The sequence below is a fragment of the Aotus nancymaae genome, unplaced genomic scaffold (assembly GCF_030222135.1).
Source record: "Aotus nancymaae isolate 86718 unplaced genomic scaffold, 86718_ANA_hifiasm-v0.15.2.pri h1tg000003l, whole genome shotgun sequence".
Lineage (NCBI taxonomy): Eukaryota > Metazoa > Chordata > Mammalia > Primates > Aotidae > Aotus > Aotus nancymaae.
In genome coordinates, this window is record NW_026988414.1 from 8,507,900 (window position 1) to 8,530,920 (window position 23,021).

The 23,021-nt window shown below is 48.3% G+C and overlaps 1 protein-coding gene across 7 annotated transcripts in view; it reads left to right on the forward strand.

Annotated features, from left to right (window-relative positions):
- Positions 1 to 23,021, forward strand: part of DENND1A (DENN domain containing 1A) — a 536,105-nt gene that overhangs the window by 441,882 nt on the left and 71,202 nt on the right. For all 7 annotated transcript variants that reach the window (XM_021674025.2, XM_021674026.2, XM_021674028.2 and 4 more), the window contains 3 exons: positions 18,588 to 18,692; positions 19,072 to 19,159; positions 21,614 to 21,654. In XM_021674025.2, the coding sequence (XP_021529700.2) occupies positions 18,588 to 18,692; positions 19,072 to 19,159; positions 21,614 to 21,654 (234 nt within the window). The remainder of the gene's footprint in view (positions 1 to 18,587; positions 18,693 to 19,071; positions 19,160 to 21,613; positions 21,655 to 23,021) is intronic.

A 23,021-nucleotide genomic window follows, 5' to 3' on the forward strand; every position in this document is an offset into this window, starting at 1 on the left:
CCCCTTGAGGTTCTGGTTCTTCGTGTCCTCTTGTGGGTCTTTCCTCAACATTTTCTTATAAAAATTTACAAACAAACATACAGAAAAGTGGAAAGAATTTTATGGTGACTACCTGCATACCTACCATCTAGGTTGTACCGTTAACATTTTACTAGACTTGCTTTATCCCATATCTGTCCATCTGTGCATCTATCAATGTACCTCATATTTGATGCTTTGCTGAGTAAATCATGGATATCAGTACACTTTCCCCTAAACCACTCTGCGTGTCTGTCAATAACTAGAGTAAATACTGTTTGAACATGAGTAGTAGGCACTCCGTAAATGTTCACTGCTGTTATGATTATTGGAAAGGAGAGAGGGAAAGTCATGGCAACTCAATCTTCCCAAAGCAAGACACTTGGGAAGAGCCACTATATCCCAGGAACCAGACTGCTCATTTCACAGGCCAGCCTCGGGCAGGAAAATGGCTGGGAATGACAGCTACCATGGTGCCCCCAGGTGCAGACTTCGGCTCCATCCCCTGGAAGCTCATTCCCCCTAACAACCTCCAAAAGTCTTTTGAAGACTTAATAATGTGATTGGAACAAGAGAGGTTGGGATTCTCACAGTGGATTTCTGCAGAGCACGGTGGAGTTTGGTTATCTGGGTTTACTCCCTGTCAGGTCCTACTTGGCCAGATGCAGTTCCAACTCTCTTCTCTTGGCATTGCCTATCACAGAAGGAACACAGGGACTAGGAGATCATAAATCCAGGTTCTAGAAGCTCAGAATCTCGGGCCCTGACCATCAAGTGCCTTGGCCTTGCATAGGGCTGGTATTTTCCACGTGTCCCAGTGTAGAGTCCAAGGGTGAACAGACCCCTCTGAGAACTTGCAGTTTTCCAAGAACCATGTGGAGCCATCATCTCAGTTCATGTGTTCACATTCTGTCAACAAATACCCTTGAGCACCCTTGCCTTTGAAGTTAACAACCTTGGGAGAAACTAAGGCTGTCCCCAAGCAGGATTTGGAAAGCAATTGCATTTAAAAAGGGCAGGGGGAGGGGGAGGTGCTCATGCTCACTTACTCTTTTTTTTTTAAGTATTATTTTATTTTTGAAGTTTCATGGTACATGTACAGAATGTGTTTTGTTACATAGGTAAATGCATGCCCTGGTGGTTTGCTGCACCTGTCAACCCATCACCTAGGTATTAAGCCCAGCATCCATTTACTCTTTTCCCTAATGCGATCCCTCAGCCCCCTTCCTCCCTGTGTCCATGTTCTATCACCCAGGCTGGTGGAGTGCAGTGGCATGATCACAGCTCACTGCAGCCTCAACCTCCCAGGCTCAAGTGATCCCCTGCCTTAGCCTCTAAGTAGCTGGAACTACATGTAGGGGCATGCCACCACACCCAGCTAATTAAAAAAAATTTTTTTATAGAGATGGGATCTCACTCTGTTGCCCAAGCTGGTCTCAAACTCCTGGCCTAAAGCAATTCCCCCACCTTGGCCTCAAGCAATCCTACCTTGGCCTCCCAAAGCACTGGGATCACCGGTGTGAGCCACTGTACCGGGCACATTTAATCTACATCCATCTTCTGGAGCAGGAATTTGCTCTCACGTCCCATTAGGTTGCATCAGGAGATAAAGGAGCAAGCCAGGCTTGGCCTCAAATTCCAGTCCCTTCACTCACTATTGAAGTGACCTTCAGCTGCTAATGGAATACGCTGACCTCTGTTTCTTCATCTGAAAATGGAGGGTAGTGAGACCAGCTTCCTTGGGGTGTGGTGAGTTAGAGCCTGTGCCAAGGGGACTACCGGTTTCATTGGCATATTGACCACCTACTCTGGAAGGTTCTACCTGGGCGTTGGAGATGCAGTGGTGAGGAAGAGAAGTAGAGCCACCGCCCTCTTGTGCTACCGTCTAGGTCAGGCACAGAACCGAATATGACCACCTGGGTTCAAATCTTGTCCATGTGAATCTACAGAAGTTACGTCACATTTCTGTGGCTGTTTCCCGATTGTAAAGTGGACACAGCAACAATATCTAACTCATGGGGTTGTTATGAGAATTAAATGAGTGAATACATGGAAAATACTAGAAAGGTGTCTGGCACATGGTAAGCGCAAACAAGTGTCTGTTACCCTAATACTACTAGACCACCACCACCACCTCCCACCCCTGGTTTCAAATGCATTAGAATCATCTGAGCAGCTTTGTAAAGGTCTCACCCATGGCCCAGGAATGGGCATTTAAAAGAACCTCCCTAGGGGAATCTCCATGTGCTACCGGCTGTAGAAACCACTGATCAAATGACCAACAAATGTTAGGTTCCAAAACACAGGTGAGGAAGCTGAAACTCAGAGGGAAGAAACATGCTCAGGAAGACAGCTAGGAAGTGGTAGAACTAGAACACTGTGGAAGCCTGGAGACTCCCACATCTAGGCTTTTGGGTGAGCACTTGCCTGAGATCAGCCAGCCCAACCTGCTGGGCCTTGAACCAAACCTGGCTTCTCTACACCATTGTGACCCCTTTATAAGCTATTTGGTCTGGAGAAGATCATCTCTCATATAAGAAAATCCCTATATCTCAATATCAAGACACTTACCAAATATTGTAATTAGGAACCTCCCCAAACTTTTTTTTTTAGATGAAGCCTCTCTCTGTCACCCAGACTGGAGTGCAATCGTGCGATCTCAGCTCACTACAACCTCCACCTCCCAAGTTCAAGCAATTCTCCTGCCTCAGCCTCCCAAGTAGCTGCTATTACAGGAATGCACCACCACGCCGAGCTAATTTTTGTACCTTTAGTAGAGACAGTGTTTCACCATATTGGCCAGGCTGGTCTTGAACTCCTGACTTTAAGTGATCCGCCCACCTCAGCCTTGTGCTGGGATTGCCCACGTGAGCCACCATGCCCAGCCCACCCAAACATTTAAACTCCCCAGAGGAGGCATATAAGAAGCTGTCTCCCCGAATGATCACCTCACCTACATATATAGAAGGAGGAGTATGCATGCCACTCTGGCATTCTATCTGGGCAACGCTTATAATTAATATTTACTTAAAACAATCATTAGTCTCTGCTGGGCCACATGAAGCCCACGTTAGCAATATTTTTAGCCCGGCCTTCCCCACACCTGCAATGGCAGGCGAGTGTGCAGCAGCGGGAACCCCCGCAGCAGCGGGAACCCCCATGGTGCTTTATAAATGAGCCTGCCTGCACCTGGACCACTCAGGCAGCGGGCCAGGGGGGCCTCAGATGGGGTCCCAACGTGCACCCGGAGCAGCCCGCACTTCAGTGGGTGTCCACACTTTGCTTTTTTCCCAGACACCCAAAATGAAACTCCTCTCCCTTGACACAGTGTGGCATCTACCCAAGGCTAGACCCAGAGAAAAGGTATGATTTTTCCTGAAATGGTTGAGGATTTCTTCAGTAAGGGAGAGGGGGATCATAATAACAACCATTTATCGGATGCTATTAATAACTTATTTATGTTCGTTGTTTCTTTTAAACCACACAACAGGCTAGGTACAGTGGCTCATGTCTGTAATCCCCACAACCCCAAAGTGCGGGAATTACAGGCATGAGACTGAGGTGGGTGGATCACTTGAGGCCAGGAGTTTGAGACCAGCTTGGCCCACATGGCAAAACCCTGTCTCTACTAAAAATACAAAATTAGCCAGGCATGTTGGTGTGCGCCTGTAATTCCAGCTACTCAGGAGGCCAAGGCAGGAGAATCACTTGAACCCAGGAGGCAGAGGCTGCAGTGAGCTGAGATCAGGCCACTGTATCCAGCCTGGGCGACAGAGCAAGACTCTGTCTTAAAAAAAAAAACAAAAAAAACAACCTACAGCAGTATGACAAAGTAGGTCCTATTTTTATCCTGCTTTTCCAGAAAAGGAAACTGAGGCTCAGAAAAGATGAGTGCCTCCCCAAGGTCATGAAGTGAGCAGGTGAGAATCTGACCTAGCCTAGTTGAACCCATGCTTTTCACTGTCCTCTTCCTCAGCCTCAGTCTTTTTCAATTCCATTAAAGGAACGGAGTGAAGGTATATGCTAGGCAGTTTACATACATTGCCCCAGTTGTTTCTCACACCTGGAATAAGCTCATGGGAGCTAAGAACGATGATTCCCATTTTACAGAGGAAGAAACCAAGGCTCTAGAGAGTTTGAAGTCACTTGCTCACCGTCACACTGCTATTAAGCTTAAGAGCCAGAGTTCAAACCCCAGCCTGATCCTTTAACACCAGACATTTACCCACCTTCTCAAAGGTATTAATGAGAGACATTTGCCATACATGTGGGTAATAAAGCATCACTATATAGACCGTAGGATTTTCTCATCTCCTACTACTATGAATGAGCTTTTTGCTTAAAATTTTTTTTGCATAAAACTTTTGCTTAAAATTTTAAACTTTTTGCTTAAAAATCTTTATCCCAGTCAAAAACTACCATGGTAATAACAGCTAATGTTTAGAGAGAATTTTATAATTGTCAGGCAAGTATTTGATCCTTAAAATAATGCTGTCAAAGTAGGCTCACACCCATAATCCCAACTCTTTGAAAGGCCGAGGTGGATGGATCACCTGATGTCCAGAGTTCGAGACCAGCCTGACCAACATGGTGAAAACCTGTCTCTACTGAAAATACAAAAATTGGCTGGGCATAGTGGTGCATGCCTATAATCCCAGCTACTCAGGAGGCGGAGGCAGGAGAAGCACTTGGACCCAGGAGGGAGAGGTTGCCATCAGCCAAGATTGCACCATTACGCTCCAGCCTGGGCCACAGAGCGAGACTCTGTCTCAAAAAAAAAAAAAAAAGAAAGAAAGTAAGTAAATGTTACAAACCCCATTTTACAGAGTGGAAAACTGAGCTTGGAGAGGCTGAGTGCAAACCCATAGCCGGTACCAGCAGAGGAGGAGCTCAGTCACTGAAGCCCACGTCCTCCCTGTACTGGTGCAGTGTTGCTCCGAGGCCTGGATCTATTAGATGGTGCCGAAACAGTGAGAGAGATTCAGGTGCTTTTAGTGACGAAAGAGACTGGGATGGGGAGCCAGCAGGGGAGCCTGGCCCAGGAGGACCCCCTCATTATAGGTGGTGACATCTCCTCACCCAGGGAAACAGGCCGGAAGTTGTGGTGGTCAGAGAACTACAAAAATAGCTGCCCTCACACTGCTTCCTACACAAGAGGAACGGTGGTTCCAAGGCAGATAAGAATGACTTTACAAGATGAAAATGATCAGTGAGGGCATGCAGGTCTGGAGAGGAGCAGAGTTGGCATTTTTTGGCCCTGCAAATAGCTGCCCATCTGCTCTCTGTCAGAATATGTTAGGGGTGCATCTGGATTGCTGCCCCTGAGTCTCGGCTCCAGGCTGGTCATGTGGTTGTCTCCACGACAACTCCAGGAGCGGTGTAAACTGCTGCGCTTGGAGCCAGATGCTGCTCTGCACATGTGGTCTAATTAGATGGTGTTCCCTGCCTCCCTCCGCCCTCCCGCCCCTCCTAACACACACATACATTCTGTCTTTTCCCTCCTTCCCTGCACCCCTCCTCCTCGCATCCTCAATCGGTCTATCTGACTCTCCACCCTGTGTGCCTCTTCAGAAATGTTCGTGTTGCCTGATCCACAGTAGAATAATTCATGCAACAAGCATCAGGGCGCCTGCTCTGACCCAGGCACAGGGCTAGAAGCTGGAGGTGCAGAGGCAAGTCAGACACAGCCTGTGCCCCCGAGGAGGTCACCATCTAGTGAGGAACTGACAGGCAGCCAGGCAATGTAATGCATGGCAATAAATGCTACAGCAGAGGTGAGCATAGGGCTGCAAGCCCAGAGGAGGGACACTGACCCAGCCCTGAGTGGGGAGGATGTGTCAGGGCAGCTGGCCCTGGGTTAATTCTCCAAGGGTAAAGGGCAAGAGGGACTCCCCAGCCTGAGGAAGCAGGGGATGGGGTGGCCTCCCTGCAGAGGGCCCAGCACATGCAAAGACAGGAGACTTACCCACCTGGAGAACCGTGGCTGGCTCCGTGTTATGGGAACACAGGATGTTTGGGGAATGAGGAGCCTCAGTGGGCAAGGTGGGCAGGGTCACGCCTTGAGGGTCTTCTCTCCAACTCTGTACTCTGCCTGCTTCTGCAGGCACTGGAAGCCAGGCAAGCACTTAGCAACTCAGTGGCTGCCTCGGGGGGCAAGGGGCTCTGAGTGAATGAAGCCTCCTGGGCTCATTTCCCTCTGATGCAGTCCTGCCCTATACACTCCAGGTGCTGCTTAGGGCTAGATGGGTGTGTCAGAGTGCTGAGGAGCTATTTTTTGTGTGTATTTTGAGGGTCTGGCACCCACCACATCTCCGATGTCTGGCTCTCAGGGAAGATGCCCCCAAATGAGGAGGAGGGGAACCAGCAACTCCCTCACTCACCCTGTCCATGACGTGCCCACCAGCCCCAGTGACAGGTCCTCTCTGAAAACCCCTAGCCGGCTGCTCCACCAGGCCCTCCACCTGTTTTCCATTTAGGGAGCACCTGCTTCTTCCTTGCTCTTGGTTTTTATACCTCCCCATCCCTCCAGGGGCCTTTCTTGGACCCCACCCCACCTGGACAGTCACCTCAGTCACACATATTTGTGGAATGACAGGTACAGAAGGCCGCATCCAAGGCGTGATGCCCAGCTCGCAAAGGGCATCTCAAAAGAGCCACAAAGGACATTGATCTCCCCTGAGCACCTGCTGTGTGCTACGCCGTATGGGCAGCTTGACTCGCATTGTATCACTTTAAACCTCATAATATGAAGTAGGTAGTTTCCCCAATTTATAGCTGAGGAAACTGAACTCAGGGAAATTCACTTGCTTCTCCATTTCTTTGGAGCTCCTGGGCTGTACAAAATCCCCATCCAGAGACTCAGACTCTGGATTCCTCTGCCTTGGATTGCAGCTGCAGTATATGGAAAAGGACATTTTTCTGTAGAAAATAGTCTGCCATATCTTGGATTTCCTAGACGTCTTGAGGAAATCCATGTTGGGTAACTGAGTGTGCTCAGAGCTCCGGGATGTCGTGGGAGGAGCCTGGGCTTTGGGATCAGAGAACTGACTTCCAAGTTCAGCTGTAGTTCTTCCGGCTCTGTGGCCTTGGGCAAGTCACAGCCCCTTCCTCTGTAAGATGAGGCTAAGGAGCCTCTCTTTATAGGGTTCTTATGAGAAGTCAACATGCAGCCACAGAGAGCTGCTGTGTCCTGCGGTGTCCCAGCCCTGGCAGGCGACTTTGTGAAGGCTCCTTTTCTTCTTGCTGTATGTTGTGGTCTCGCCTCCACTGCCCTATTGCGTGTCCTGTCAAGTAGCGCGTGTCACATGCACTGAAACAGTGGGAACTGTGCTAATTTGGGGTGGAAAATGGATCCTTTTTCAGCCCCTCCAGTAAGAGTCAAACGCTCCACTCGGCGCTTTCCATGAATCGACTGTCCATCCTCACACAGCCCTGTGAAGTCGGAAGTAGCTCCCCCATTGGACTGGTGAGAAAGCGGTCTCTGAGGGATTAGGGACTTGTTCCACGTTAGACACGTTAAATGACAGAGCCTGCCTTCCCACACAGCTTCTTTCACTGTTCCTGACTCTACATCAAGCACTGTGCATCGTGACGCATTTCTCTATGAGAGGTTGTGGCAGACCTTGTAAAGAAAAGCCTTTTTTGTGTCTAGGAACAACACATTCGCATTAGGAAGCACCTTGGAGATTTTCCAAGCTTCCTATTTTACAGAGGAAGAAACCGAGGCCTAGACAAGGAAAAGGAATCCAGGCCAAGTCAGGCGTCTGACTCCCCGGGTGCTCTTTCCACTTCCCGATGCTGCCGCATGCTCACCACTAGGAACATCCTACCGAAGCTTCCTGTGCCCCAGGCCCCTTCCAACGCCAGAGACTCAGCCCTGGATGAGTGACATTCAGAGGAGGGGTGATAATAAATAAGGGCGTCATGGGGCTAATAAGTAAGTCTGACAATTCATCGTGTGGACAGTGCTGCAAAGCACCCCCCAGAGGACTATGTCACCAAGCGACGGGTGGGCAGCACATTTCCAGGGGGTCTGTCTCCTCACTTAGTGAGGGGGTCAGGACTTTTCATTTGTAAAGACAAATTTGTGCCTCTTCTGTTTGATCACCATGTCCTTTTTCACTTTGAGATCCGTGAGTCTCTAGTCCTATTGCTGCAGCTAACATTGGTTCTGCTGCTGACTGAGTTTCAGGTAGATTTCTGTTTCTCCAGGGCCTATCAGGTCCCTGACACCCGTCCTGTCTCCAGTGCACTCCCTCAAACCGTGTTCTCCTCACTCAGGAAACGGAATCTCCAGTCAGTTTGGCATTTCCTTTCTTGGGACTTTGGATGCAAGTGTCATTGTGTTAACACTGGGACTCTGTTCCCCCCTGACAGTGAAGCAAGCCCTGGTGCAGGCCACCTGGTTGAGCCAGCAGGTGTTTGAGATTGAGATTTCAGCGTGTCCCCATTTGGTTTCCGTGCCAGGGAGAGAGCTGTTGCTCTGCAGCAGCACAGGGGTCGTCACCGTCCCACTCATGTCAGTTGTCACCTTGCGCCACCACTGCCCTGTGGACTTACCCTACGTAATGGGATTTAATGCACAGAGCATGACATAGCTATTATTTCTATTATATCTGTAAGAAACAGAGGCTTCAGGTGCTGAGGTGGCTACAGCAGGCATAGAGTGCAGCCGAAACCAACCTCATTTCTCCAAAGCCCATTCTGTTCAACACATTATAATCCGTGTCTTTGAATTGCTACTAGTGCAGCCCTGAGTGGCCTCTAATATATCAAATACATTCTTGTGATGACCTCTCTTAATCAAACATAAATAATACTGTGCTGCATGAGCCCGAGGGCCAGACAGACGTGGCTTCAAACTCTGGCCCTGTCATTGCCCAGCTCTGCACCCTCAGGCAAGTGACTCCCCTTTCAGAGCCTTGATTTCCTTATCTGTAAAATGGAGATCATCTTCCTACCTACCTCACGCGATGCTGTGAGGAGTAACTGAGCTAATGCATGTAAAACCACCCAGTGCAGGTTTAGGGCTCAGCAAGCGGTAGCTGTTTTTAATCACTGCACCTGCTTTCCTCTTAGAGCCGATTTCCATCTGCATTTCTTATGGGAAGAAAATCTTACGCTAGTATGCATGAAGACCACCTTCATTGTGTCTCCTCAGCTTCCACAGGCCTCCCAGCTCATCTGCCGTTCCTGCGCTAATCAGAATTTCCTGACTTCTCCCTGTTTGTCTCGGTTAATGCAGAAGGAAGGGGCTGCTGGCACAGAGGAGCCGAGGCGTGGGCTGACACGCCTGTGATTTGAATGTCTTTACTGTAATCTAGCAAGCGTGTGTGGGGGCTTCTGTCAATACCAGAGCGGGCAGCCAGAATGGGCAAATACCGGCACCCCGGCCATCCCTGCCCCTGCAAATCATCAGAGTAGCTCTGGGCTGACACCCACATTTCCCCTAACTTAAATCATCTGAACAGTGAGCTGGCTTCACGATGAGACATTGATTCTTTGTTTAGGGCTTGTTATAGTGACAGGGGCCCAGGCTGGGAGTCTGTTTCTGACGTGCCTCGGCTGCCGTGCAAATGGTTCAGAAAGCTGTCTTGGTCCTGTCACCCCAAAATGTGGCGTGGCCCAGTCCAGCCAGAGTCATCTGACTGTAGCCATGCAGCAACCCACCTTCCCAAATCCACCTGGTGGTCCTGGGATCCCTGGTAACCCAGGCCCTCTGAGGGCGGGGAAGGAGTGTGTATGAGCTGGGTGGTCATTAGACCGTGAGCCCTGTGGCCTTAGCAATGTGCTTCATCTGTGTGGGCATCCCTTCCTCATCCATGAAGTGGAAGCCATTTAAGAGGATCTCTGTTTTGGCAGGGATTCAGTGAGTGGGAGGATGCAGGTCATCTGGTCCCAAACACGAGCTCAGCAGACACTGGCTGCCTTCTCCTCACACTCATGCCAGCGTCTGGCTAACCTGAAGTCATTGTCATCTAAGCCTGCTGGCCCCACTCTCCCTCCTGTAAACAAGGGCTTGGCATTCTTTAGGCCAGACACCACACTGGCATTTTCTGTGTTGGCCAGGACTTTACCCTGGCTCCCTGGCAGCTGCCACAGCTGACCCTGTAAGAAGTCCTCAGACCAGCACAGCCTTCTCCCAGCTATGGGAGAAATGCTGTGACCCCAGCAGGGAATCTGGAGGCATTTAAACAAAATGCAACTGAGATGGGACTGCTGGTGAGAAATGAGGCCAAATTGCCTAGCTTGCTTTATTCTTAAGTTTTTACAAAGGACTGTCAAGTGGGTCCAGGCTCTGTGCTGGTGACTTTCACCAACACCAGGGGTTGTCAGCCTTAGCTACACTGGACTCAGTTGGGGAATTTCAAAATCTGTGACTGTGGTATTGGGGATTAAAATTACCCAGGTAGGCCGGGCACGGTGGCTCACACCTGTAATCCCAGCACTTTGGGAGGCCGAGGCGGGTGGATCACGAGGTCAAGAGATCGAGACCATCCTGGTCAACATGGTGAAACTCCATCTCTACTAAAAATACAAAAAATTAGCTGGGCATGGTGACGCATGCCTGTAATCCCAGCTACTCAGGAGGCTGAGGCAGGAGAATTGCTTGAACCCAGGAGGCGGAGGTTGCGGTGAGCCGAGATCGCGCCATTGCACTCCAGCCTGGGTAACAAGAGCGAAACTCCGTCTCAAAAAAAAAAAAAAAAAAAAATCACCCAGGTAATTTTAGTGCATAGCCAAGGATGAGAACTGTAAACCTCCACCATCTCATTCATCCCTGCTTAATCCCCCAGCAGTCCCCGGAAGCAGGTTGCTCTCCTTACATGTGATAAGGATGAGGATCTGAAAGGTCTAGTCACTTACCCAAGGTGGCACCAGGGGCAGTAAGGAGCAGAGCTGGGACTGGAACCCAGCTGTGTGCCATGCCCTGCATGAATCCGAGCCTGCCTTCTAGGAACGTGCAGTGCACTGGAGACAGTCTGCCTGGCACAGGTGGTATTTGGGTAGAGACGTTGTGGGGGGAAATGGGGTCCTCTTCATCTGAAGGCATCTAGTAAGGTTCTTCCAAGGAGGGATACCATGAAGAAGGCAGCCAGGAGTGAGAGTGCACAAAATGGTCAGGGTGTGGTGGACAGTCCAGAACATCTGGAGGAGGAGATGTGTGTGTGAATGAGATGGACAGAGTGTCATAAGCAAGACAGGCAGCTGGAGAGCATCACGTAGAGCCTTGAGTGTCATGCTCAGGAGCCAGGCTGGCCCCACCTGCATGGACCTGTGCAGTCACACAGGGCCGCAGGCGTGACTTAAGCTCTGCTGTTACCATCCTGAAATTCCTAACATTTTTACCTTTGAACTGGTGTTTAATAAATAGGACAGTACAGCATGGACGTTAGCAAAAGAGACATGCACAGAACATGTGTCTCCACGGGGTCTTGCCATCCCAACCCCATGCAGCTTTCCAGTGCCTGCAGCACCCAATTCTGGTAGACCCAGGATGCAGGGGCATTCAGCAGGACTCTAAGTGCTCACAAAGTAAGCAGGTCCATGTCTGACAGCCCCAAGAGGCCACACTTTCCATTAGAACCAGAACTTACTTCAAATACAGAAAGAAGGCAATAATGTTCTTTTTTATTTTTATTTGATTTTATTTTTCCTGAGACAAGGTCTTGCTCTGTCATCCAGGCTGGAGTGCAGTGGTATGATCATGGCTCACTGCAACCTTGACCCCTGGGCTAAAACTTCTTCCTACCTCAGCCTCCTTAGTAGCTGGGTTGATAGGATTGAGCCACCATCCATGTCCAGCTAAGTGTGTGTGTATGTGTGTGTGTTTGTGTAGAGACAGGATCTAGACAGGCTCTGTGTGTGTGTGTGTATGTGTGTGTGTGTGTGTGTGTGTGTGTGTGTGTGTGTGTGTGTGTGTTAGAGATGGGGTCTAGACAGGCTCTCTCTGTTGCCCAGGCTGGTCTCAAACTCCTGGTCTCAAGAGATCCTCTCCCCTCAGTCTGTGATGTTCTAAGAAATATGAATGACCAGGGAAACCTATCATATTTCTTATTTATGTTACTTTGTACTTAGCCAACCATTTATCCCAAAAATGATGACATAGAAGGAAAGGAAAAGATAAAACAACCATGGTTTATTTTCCTTTCTCATCAGTAAGTTGGAGATAGAGAATGTTCTAATAGCAACAAGTGAAATAGGCCCGTTACAGTGGCTCATACCTGTCATCCCAGCACTTTGAGAGGCCAAGGCAGGTGGATCACTTGAGGTCAGGAGTTTGAGAGCAGCCTGGCCAACATGATGAAACCCCATCTCTATGAAAAATGCAAATTAGCCGAGTGTGAGTAGCAGGTGCCTGTAATTCCAGCTACTCAGGAGGCTGAGGCAGGAGAATCTCTTGAACCCAGGAGGCAGAGGTTGCAGTGAGCCAAGATCATACCACTGCTCTCCAGCCTGGGAGAAAGAGCTAGACTCTGTCTCATAAATAAATAAATAAAAACAATGGAGTTAGTTTTGTGCAGTGTTTCCACTGTCTGGTAAGAATAAAATACAAATGCATGTACAAGCTATAAAACACAGTTCTACATATGAGTTAGCATTTAAAACTGGCATTGCACAAGGTCAAGCTGAATGACAAAGTTCATGCAAATATAGTTTACATTTTTATTTTTTCTTAGAATGACATTAAATAGTAAACTTACAAGCATCTTGATCTGAAAAGACACCATAAAAGACAAAAGCTTTATATTTTAGTTAGGCACTTTTATATTTTAACAGCACTTTTTCCTGCATATTTATCTTATACTTGGTCCTGTAAATTATGTTGCCAGCCCTGGTAAGACCTAATCTCCACCCTCAGGGAAAACAGTTATTTGTTGAAAGTCTATTGTGGAAGAATCTATTTGTTATAAATGATCTGTTTCAATCTTCACAGCAACCCTGTGAGTAGGTCGGGATTGTATAATTGTCACAGATGAGAAGGGACAAGTTAAGTCACCTAAGAACACATAGCTAGTACAGTCAGAGTCAAGGTTCAAATACAGGTCTTTCAACTCAAACTCTACCTGTTGTGGAGGCCTCGGCCTCCCAAAGTGCTGGGATTACAGGCATGAGCCACCGTGCCCAGCTGACATTAGCTTTTTTAAATGTTAAGCAAGGTCTATAAAGAGGTCTGAGATTCTTTCTGTTTTTTATAAGAATCTCATAAATGGGCACATAAAATTTTGATAAAAATTAAATCAGTAAAGGAAGAATATAACGCTCTAAGACATCCACAGAACAAGGAAACTTGCTGAAAAATTCTGATGAGAGGTTTTATTTTTATGCCAATAAAAATATCAGCAATGTTGTGGATAGAGTCATTTATTTCTGGACGTATCAGAAACCTTTGGAATCACCAGTTTTACCTGTTAACAAGGATTCAACTCATTAATGATAGCATTTCCAATAGATTCCATATGTCAAGAAGATAATCCAGGAGTATAACTTGTCTTTTTGTAACAAAGTTTTTGACAGGGTTAAGCAGCTGTGCTTTACTGTCCTTCAGGTCATACTTGGAAAACTCCACTAATGCGGTCTAAGCTTGAACACTCACGGCCTGAGTTCCCTGAATTAGCATTGCTATCAGCCACTAGCCCCAGCGCCTAGAGTGTCACCTAAGACAAAGGGCTTAATCAGCCTCTTGGAGAACTAAATCAGCCCTTCTTACAAAGGGGAGAATAACGAGACACCTTGCCTTACTCTTCTCCATGCACAGTTGAATGGGGGCCGCCATTTCCACTGCAGGGCACAGGTGGACGAGCTGCTTGGGAGTGGCTCAGCATCTCGCCTTGGGCCTGTAGCAGAGAGAGTCTTCACAGTGGCTTGTTTACTCCCATGAGCTGTCTGTCTCTGAAGGGCTGGTGCTTTGTGTGTCTAGGAGAACCTAAAGGGTTCCCCTTTTATTTTTTTATTTTTATTTTTTGTGATGGAGTTTCGCTCTTGTTGCCCAGGCTGGAGTGCAATGGCGTGATCTTGGCTCACTGCAACCTCCACCTCCCAGGTTCAAGCGATTCTCCTGCTTCAGCCTCCCGAGTAGCTGGGTTACAGGAGTGTGCCACCATGCCTGGCTAATTTTTGTATTTTTAGTAGAGACAGGTTTCTCCATGTTAGTCAAGGTGGTCTCAAACTCCTGACCTCAGGTAATCCGCTCGCCTCAGCCTCCCAAAGTGCTGGGATTATAGGCATGAGCCACTGCGCCTGGCCAGGGTTCCAGTTTTAAAGAGAACTCTCCTGTCCAGGGAGGTCTGAGGGCAAGCAGTTAGGACTGAGGCCACAGGGAGAAGCCACATGCATGCTGCACACCTGGGCCTGGGAGCCACCAGCTTTTAATCCTGACTCTGCCACATCTGAACCCTGTCACCTGGGCAGATGTCTTTACCTCATTTATTCCTCTGTAAAATTTGAGTGTAATTTCGACTTCATGAAAATTTCCAGAATGTTAAAAAGAGTTGTGAAGTGCATTTCACTGTGCCTCACACAGAATTAAACTATAATTATTGCCTTTGTCTTACAAGGCGAGTTGCTTCAGGGAAAAGAGCCTTCTGTGCCTGGTGCCATTTAGACCTCTATGTGTGGTTCTGGGTAACAGCGTCACTGCCTTGCGGCAGGATTAAGATAGAAGAGTTGGGCCCTGAACAGACATTTTGCTCACCTAACTCCTATTCACCCTTCCAGGCCCAGCCAAAGTGTCCACTTACTGTGGTTTCTGACCTGCCGCCCTGGGAGGATTAGCCTTTTCCTCTCTGGACTCCTGTGGACACTTCCCCCCTACCCCACCCTGGCAACACTACACTGTGGTAGTCTTTCTTCCCATGTCTTATTCACACATCTGATGCTGTTCTTTAAGGTCTTTTCAGAAAAAGCCCCTTGTCACGTTTCCCCTGAATCTTTCCCATCCATGCCCATGTCCTGTTGTGTTTTTATGGCACAGACATCTGGTCCAGGGAGATATCACCTCCCTTGAGTAGACAGCAGGCCAAAAATGTTCATGTCTCCCCAAAGGTGAGATTCTTTCTGCTCTCCTGCAGCTAAATTCTGCCTCAGGCTACCGTCCTCTACAAATCTGGTCGCAAACTCCCTTGAATATATCGGGCACTCAGCAGACTTCTTCCTGGCAACCCTGGGCCAAAGCTCCAGGAGTGGATGCCAACAACGTCAGTGAGCATTTCCTCGGAGCAGCTCAACTCCCTGTGCATGGTGGCTCGCATGGCATCGTGCTCTGAGACCTCTTTACCATCAGGCCAAGCAGTGTCAGAGACTCACTGAGACCACGAGCTCCTGTGGCTGGAAGCAGGGTTCAACTCATTTCATGGTTCTTTAACCAACATCCCTGAGCTTCTAATTAGGGGTCGGGCTCTGCCCGGGGAACATCGCGATGGGTTCAGCCTCTGGCCCCCTCAAGCTCCTGGTGAGAGGGGATACCAGTGAAAACTGCCCCAGAACCCAGGAGCGCATGTGGCACCGTGGGAGCAGCAAGCAGGGATGAGTGACGGCCACACAGAGGCCTGCGTGTGTCAGGAGGACGGGCCAAGCAGAAGGAATAGAATGGCAAAAGCAAGGAAGAAGTTGGGGAAGGAAGGATGTGGCGTGTGATCACAGAATGTGTTTGGAGCATGAGGTATGTGGACGACCAGAGGCAAAGTGACACAGAAGGACTCTAGGAAAGCAAGCCAGGGTCAGCTTTGGGAGGGTGTGTTTACTGGTTAGGGAACTTTTCCTTTCCTCACCCATATTGGGCCCTTGTGTGTGCCACACATGTTGCTAGGTGCACAACGTTGAACAAAACAGACACCATTCTGGCCTGCGTGGAGCATGTAGTCTAGTGGGAAGAAGAGACTAATATTAGTCAAATATTCACACAAAGGTAACATCCGTGCAGAGTTCCTGAGTAGGATAGTGACATGGTCTGATTTGGCGTTTTGGAAAGCACTCTAGCTGGAAGAGCTGGAGGAGAATGGGAGGGACGAAACAGGACAGGGATGTGGTATTAAACCTCTGCTGTGGTTTAAACGCCTGTCCAGGCCTATGCCAAGGGAGTGGACTGGAGAGCCAGGAGTGAGCATGAGACACTTCACACGTAAAATAGGAAGGACTTGGGAAGTTTGATAGGTCCACTGCGTGTAACCGTGGATAATGACAGCTAAGAAAAAAACAAAAATAGATTTGGGGTACAGTCTTGATGGGATAGTAATTGGAAGTTTGGGGCTATTTTGAGCTTGAGACTCCAGCAGATCATCAGGTGGAGGTTGAGATGATGGGTCTAGAGCTTCGGAAAGGTGTCTGAGCTGCCAGGATTTGTCAGGAGTCATCAGTGTGTGAGTGATGCTATGTGCATGGATGAGATCACCTGGAGACAGAATTACTTCCCCTGCTGTGGTCCCAAGAGTGACACCAAAACTTCCAACCACGGGTAAAATTCTAGCTGGGCTTCTGTTAGTTACCACTAGCTGGTTTCTTAGCTATTGAGCAAGGAAGATGTAAATCCATGCCAAAGTAATAAATGGCACATAAAGCTATTTTTCCGAAGGAACTACTGTGAGTTTTCTTGTACACAAAGTAAAGTTTGCGTTGTTTGCCTTCTTGCTCTAGCAGCCAGGAAGCTCAGAGCTAATTTTGTAACTTAACTTAGAAACCACATAGGACCTATGTACCCAGATTTTTTTTCCCAAATAAATACTTTTTATATATCTATGTATTTTGCAGCCCTGATGTTTTTCTTTGTTGCTTTAGATGCTCATATAAGCTGCCTCAGATCCTTTGTAAAATTAGGTAGGGTGTAACTGTATAAAAATAAATATTCTCCTTACCCTAATATTTTTGGGTCATCCTCACAGCCCTTGTGCAATAAGTCTGCCCGGTTTCTGAGTTAATATTGGCTAGATTTAAGCTGGAGGAACTCTTAGAACTTACGGAGGAAGCTCAACAGTAAATTTAACACTCACACAACTCATTAAAATAGGATAAAAGTGGAGCTTCAAACATCTCTGTATTTGCTACCGAGGCTGGGGGAGGGGGGTGTTACCCGTAATTCAGCTCAAGATATGAAAGACTGATCTTTCAGAATTGAGAATACACCGCTGAAATTAAAGGCTTGTCTGTGTAGATAAGCACTCCAAACGTGTTCAAAGAAAGATTAAGGTGTTAACTCTATATGGATAGGATTTTTTTTTAAACTCAGGATATCATCTTTTTGACTCATATGGTTTGGTAAAAGCAAACTTGCTTATCAAACAGCATAAGCACAAAATCAATTAGATAGTATGTTTTATTTTTGATCATCCCTATTCTTTAAAATAATTATTTTTAAATTTCAGGTTTCTGTTGTTTAAGATGACTGTGTAAACGGTTTTCAAAGTATGTCCCACAGCCGGTGGCCTAGGTACTGCAAAGGTGCCTGGGATGTCGGGGGATGAGAAGGTGGCCAAGGCCTGGAGAACCCAGCCACCTCCCCTGCTCCACCCCCAGGTCCCCCGCAGCAGCCAGGCTGTGCATTGTGGAGCTCAGGTAACAGGGCTCCTTCTGTATAAAATCCTTTTTTTTTTTCAGTGGAGTCGCACTCAGTTTCTCAGGCTGGAGTGCAGTGGTGCCATCTCAGTTCACTGCAACCTCTGCCTCCCAGTTCAAGCAATTCTCCTTCCTCAGCCTCCCGAGTAGCTGGGATTATAGGTGGCTGCCAACACACTCGGGACATTTTTGTATTTTTAATAGAGGCAGAGGCAGGGTTTCACCATGTTGGCCAGGCTGGTCTCAAACTTCTGACCTCAGGTGATCTTCCTACCTCAGCCTCCCAAAGTGCTGGGATTACAGGCGTGAGCCACCGTGCCTGGCCTAGCAGGGCTGCTTCTGCATAAAATCCTATCTGAATAAAGGATTCCACTGCTAAAAGTGAAAAGTTTGGACATCTTCACATTGGAGGGCATATTCCCCTAAATAGCCCTCCGGGAATGGAAGAGGAGGTGGGAAGTAGAATCTGTTGGTTCCTGCTCTGCCTCCCACCTTCTCTGTAACTTTGAGGGATGACTCTTCCTCTCGGAAACAGCTTCCTCATCCATAAAGGAAAACAAATTCCTTGATAATAGCTACTTCACTAATGAGGGTTAGAAAAATTAGCAGATGGGGGCCAGGCGTGGTGGCTCACACATGTAATCCCAGCACTTTGGGAGGCCAAGGTAGGTGGATCACTTGAGCTCAGGAGTTCGAGACCAGCCTGATCAACATGGTAAAATTCTGTCTCTACTAAAACTACAAAAATTAGCCTCTCGCGATGGTGGGCACCTGTAATCCCAGCTACCCAGGAGGCTGAGGCAGGAGAATGGCTTAAACCCCAGAGGCAGAGGTTGCACTGAGCTGAGATAGCACCACTGCACTCCAGCCTGGGTGACAGAGTGAGACTCCATCTCCAAAAAAAAAAAAAGAAACAAAAACAAAAAACATTAGCAGATGGGGAAGCTCTGCATATAAGAATTTAAGAACTGGTGGCTCTCACACCGTGCCTCTGACCCTCCTCTCCCTTCTGCACTTCCCAGGAGGAGCCGATCACTTTCTGTGAGGAAGCCTTCGTGTCTCACTACCGCTCTGGAGCCATGAGGCAGTTCCTGCAGAACGCCACGCAGCTGCAGCTCTTCAAGCAGGTGCCACCCTCCCTGGTCTGGCCTGGGTCTGGCTCCCTAGTGGGGATTTATTTCTACAGCTGTCTCCAGTCTGAGCACTGAGGCCACAGGCATGGATGGGACTCAGGCCCCAGGCGAAAGAGGCTCAGGGGAGGGGGATTGGGTGAAGAGGGCAGTCACTGACCAGACAGACCCTTTGCAAATCTGCCATGTGGTTTTTCAAGTTATCATAAACATGTAGCCAGTTTTTTAGAAAGTAACTTTCTTGTTGAACCTCACTTTGTGAAAACTCCGTTTCAAAGGACCTTTCCTATCTTGGATACAGTAAGGTGCCCAGCTGAATGGTTTTTCCCCCTTTTCTTTGTACGAGCTGTTGTGCTTTTGTTCTTTCTTTCTATAGTTTATTGATGGTCGATTAGACCTTCTCAATTCCGGCGAAGGTTTCAGTGATGTTTTTGAAGAGGAAATCAACATGGGCGAGTACGCTGGTGAGAAGCATCTCATTTTCCTTTCAGGGCTGCAGGCTGCTATCGTTTAGGGTATGTTTGACAAGGAGTGCAGTGACTTGCTTTTCCTTTATTGGGGCTTAGGAAGAGAGATTTCAAGCTTGGCTTTGAAATGTTTGAAGAATTCCTCTTCTTTTTCTGATAAAGTGTACACTGGCCCGTGTGAAATCCCCCAGCCTAGGGTCAGATGCTTCCCCTGTGTAGACAAAGTCCAGTTAAACTAGTACCCAGCGTGGTCCACTGGGAAGCACACACAGTATTCAATTAGGAGGCTTGGATTCAAGTTAGGACTCTGCCTCCTCACAAGCTGTGAGACCCTGGGTGAGTCATTGCCCCTCCTTTAGCTAAAGTTCCTATCCATGCCCTGAGAGTACCGTGTCCCACCTCACAGGATTCCTGTTGAGATTAAATCAGAATACATGAGGAAAGGTTTGTGCAGTCATCCAGGACAGTCCCTGGCATGAGGGCTGTGTGCAATAAGTGTTTCTTTTCTCTTTTTTTTCTTGAGATAGAGTCTTGCCCTGTTGTCCAGGCTGGAGTGCAGTGGCATGATCATGGCTCGTGGCCGCAACCTCTGCCTCCCAGGTTCAAGCGATTCTCCTGCCTCAGCCTCCTGAGAAGCTGGGATTACAGGCACATGTCACCATGCCCAGCTAATTTTTGTATTTTTAGTAGACAGAAGGTTTTACCGTGTTGGCCAGGCTGGTCTCAAACTCCTGACCTCAAATGATCCACCTGCCTCAGCCTCTCAAAGTGCTGGGATCATAGGCGTGAACCACCGCACCTGGCCCTGATTCTTTAAAATATGACAAATTACTGCTGAGTGCCTGGTCTCTGTAGATCTGAAGAACTGAAGGGCTTATTTTCTCATTTTTCAGAGGAGGCATCTGAGGCCCAGAGAGGTGTTGGTGGCTGAGTCTGCCTCCTGAATCCCAATATGACCTTTCTAAATCCTATCACTTCAGTCTTTGGCAACGAAGGCAAAAAAACACCCATGCTGCTGGCCCCCTTATTGCTGTGTGTGTCTGGTCTGGACTACTGTGATTTGTAGGCTCACAGAGCAAGGCACAGTATCCGCCTGTCAATGTTGCAGACCCTCCCAGCCTGTGCCGCTTGGAGAGCGTAGTTAAGAAAACCACCATGAAGTCTAGGAACAGCAATAGCGAGTCATTGATAATCATTTCCTGAACACCTGCTATGTCCAGAGCCCCATGGAGAACAAATGGAGGACCCAGTTCTGCCCTCAAATAGTGTTAGTCAGGTAGGAGAGAGAAATGCACAACTAAAGACAAGCAAAAATTAAACCAATGCAGGAAAAGGAGTAGAAACAGATTTGGGTGCAGTTAGAATAGGGCTCTGTTAATCCTCACTGTGCAATGTGAGGACTTGACAAAGGAGGCCGGGCTGGGGTTGTGTTCTCACGCTTGCGTGTGAGTTCTGAGAAGACAGGCTTTAGGTGTTGCTAAACCAAGTTCACTTATTCACTGGGTTAGGACCCACCATTTAAAATGAATAGAGTTCACCAACAACACCTCTGTTTTTATTCCCTCTCACTCTCTGAGGGTTCAACGTGTGTCCAGCAGGGTCCTTTCAATGGGCCACACAGCTCTGAGGGCTCCTGCTCTGGTGCCCCTCACAGTACTTCCCAGAATATGGATGTCTCAGTGGCTGTTAACTATTCCAGAGGGCTGTTCAAAGGACATCACATCTGAACAGGCTGTCAGGTTTACTAAGCAGAGAGTAGGGTATGGTGACGAGGCAAGGGAGTGGCATTTGCAAGGGCCTGGAGGCCTGCGAGGATGCTGGCTTAAGGGCCCATGAGTAGTTTCCTGTGGTGGGACATAAGGCGGTGTAGCATTACAGCAGCACAGGATGGAGAGGCCGCGAGGCACGACTGGAGGAGAGTGGCGGGTCTGCTTCGGAGCCTGACGTCCAGCCAGCAGGCAGTGGGGCAGCTGCTGAGGGCTTGCATTCAGGGCGCTGCGTGACCAGCTCTGTTGGAGAAGGAAACTACGGCAGTGACTCGCTGCTGCCTCCTTTAAGAACAGGACATGGGACCTTCCACAGGATTCTCCAAGACCTGAATGCTGAAAGCAATTTTAACTGGTCGTGGTGGCTCACGCCTGTAATCCCAGCACTTTGGGAGGCTGAGGCAGGCAGATCACCTGAGGTCAGGAGTTCAAGACCAGCCCGGCCGACATGATGAAACCCTGTCTCTACTAAAAATAGAAAAATTAGCCAGGTAAGGTGGCGGGTACCTGTAATTCAGGAGACTGAGGCAAGAGAATTGCTTGAACCCAGTAGCTGAGATCACGCCACTCCACTCTAGTCTGGGTGACAGAGTGAGACTCCGTCTCAAAAAAAAAGGAATTTCAAGACCCCCCGAGGGCAAATCACCTCTTTAAGTCACAGCTTCTCTGACTTCTCTTTTCCCAGGCAGTGACAAACTGTACCATCAGTGGCTCTCCACTGTCCGGGTAAGTGTGCACCCAATTCTGAGCCCCCTGGACTCCCTCCTTAGCTTCCTGGCAGCCTTCCGCTTCCCTGTGCAGCCCAGAGCACTCCATTCCCTCTGCTGGAGATGCCTTTCTTTGTAAAGCTAGGCTCCTCTCATGCCAGATGGAGACTGGAAGGATGGGACTGTCCAAAGCCATCACTTGGTGGGGGCAGAAAAAGGCATGAGAGGCTTCCTCCTCTGCGGGAAGCCAGCCAAGGAAAGCTGAATGGAATGTTCTTGTCTTAGAGCATTTAGCGGGGCCAGTGCAATTGTCATGATCGCGGGCAAACCAAACATGCATCCCTCTTGCTGCTGTGTAACCTCTTCTCCTGGGAAGATGGAGAACACGTCACAGGGAGGTTGACTGTTGTTGTGAACAGTGTCTTGTTATGTCAGGAGCCAGGTGCATAGGGCTTCTGAAGCTTCTAAAGAATTTGAAATCTTGCCCTTCCCTTCCATCAGCTTATAACTGAGGTGTCCTGAAGGCCTACTGTGTGCCAGGCACCATGCTGCATACTGGGGATGCCACAGGGAGCAGGGTACAGGCCCTCCCTGGGGGAGCTCCCTGTCTTGCCGGAGAGGCGGGCACGTAGCAGGCAACGCCAGCATTAAGTGATAAGTGTTCCCTCCTGCTTATGCACCAGCGCACTGCTGCCAGGCGAGTCCCTTGGAAGTGGCTGCAGTTGGCGGAGAGTAAGCAATTCCTCCATGAAAGACTTCCTTTGTTCCTCTTGTATGGCTAAACACAGCACTTGGCAAATCAGAGAGGAGTAATAAGGACTTGTTGATTGATTGATAAAGGGAGTTTCAATACTCCAAAGGACCATTTAAATGGGATACTGAGTAATTTTGGAAAGCAGTATGGAATAAATGAGTGGGTGAAAATTTCCTATTGTCCTACAACATAGAATGCTTTCTAGGTCAAATTGTAATGTTTTTAATTAAAGCTCAAAATGTCTAATGTGGGCAGTTACCAAAAATTGTGCTAAAAGTTAAGGCCAATAATTACATTACTATGTCTTATTCTCTTAGGTACCCTCTGGTTCCAGCCTCTCTCCATCCGAATCATTTTTTTTAAACCACCACAGACCTGATTCTGTGATGAATTTGATTTAAAACGCTCCATACTGTAGACCCCTTAGCCTGGCATTCCAGGCCCTTCATGAGCTGGCCCTATCTGGCTTCCCAGCCTCGCTTACTGCTTTTCTCATGATATACTCATAGGAGTGTATCACGGTACAGTACAGTAGCCACTTGTCACAGCATACACCATGGCTTTTCAGCTTCTGCACTTTTTTTATGTGCTATTTCCTGTCCCTAAAATGTTCTCCTCCCGTCTCCTACATC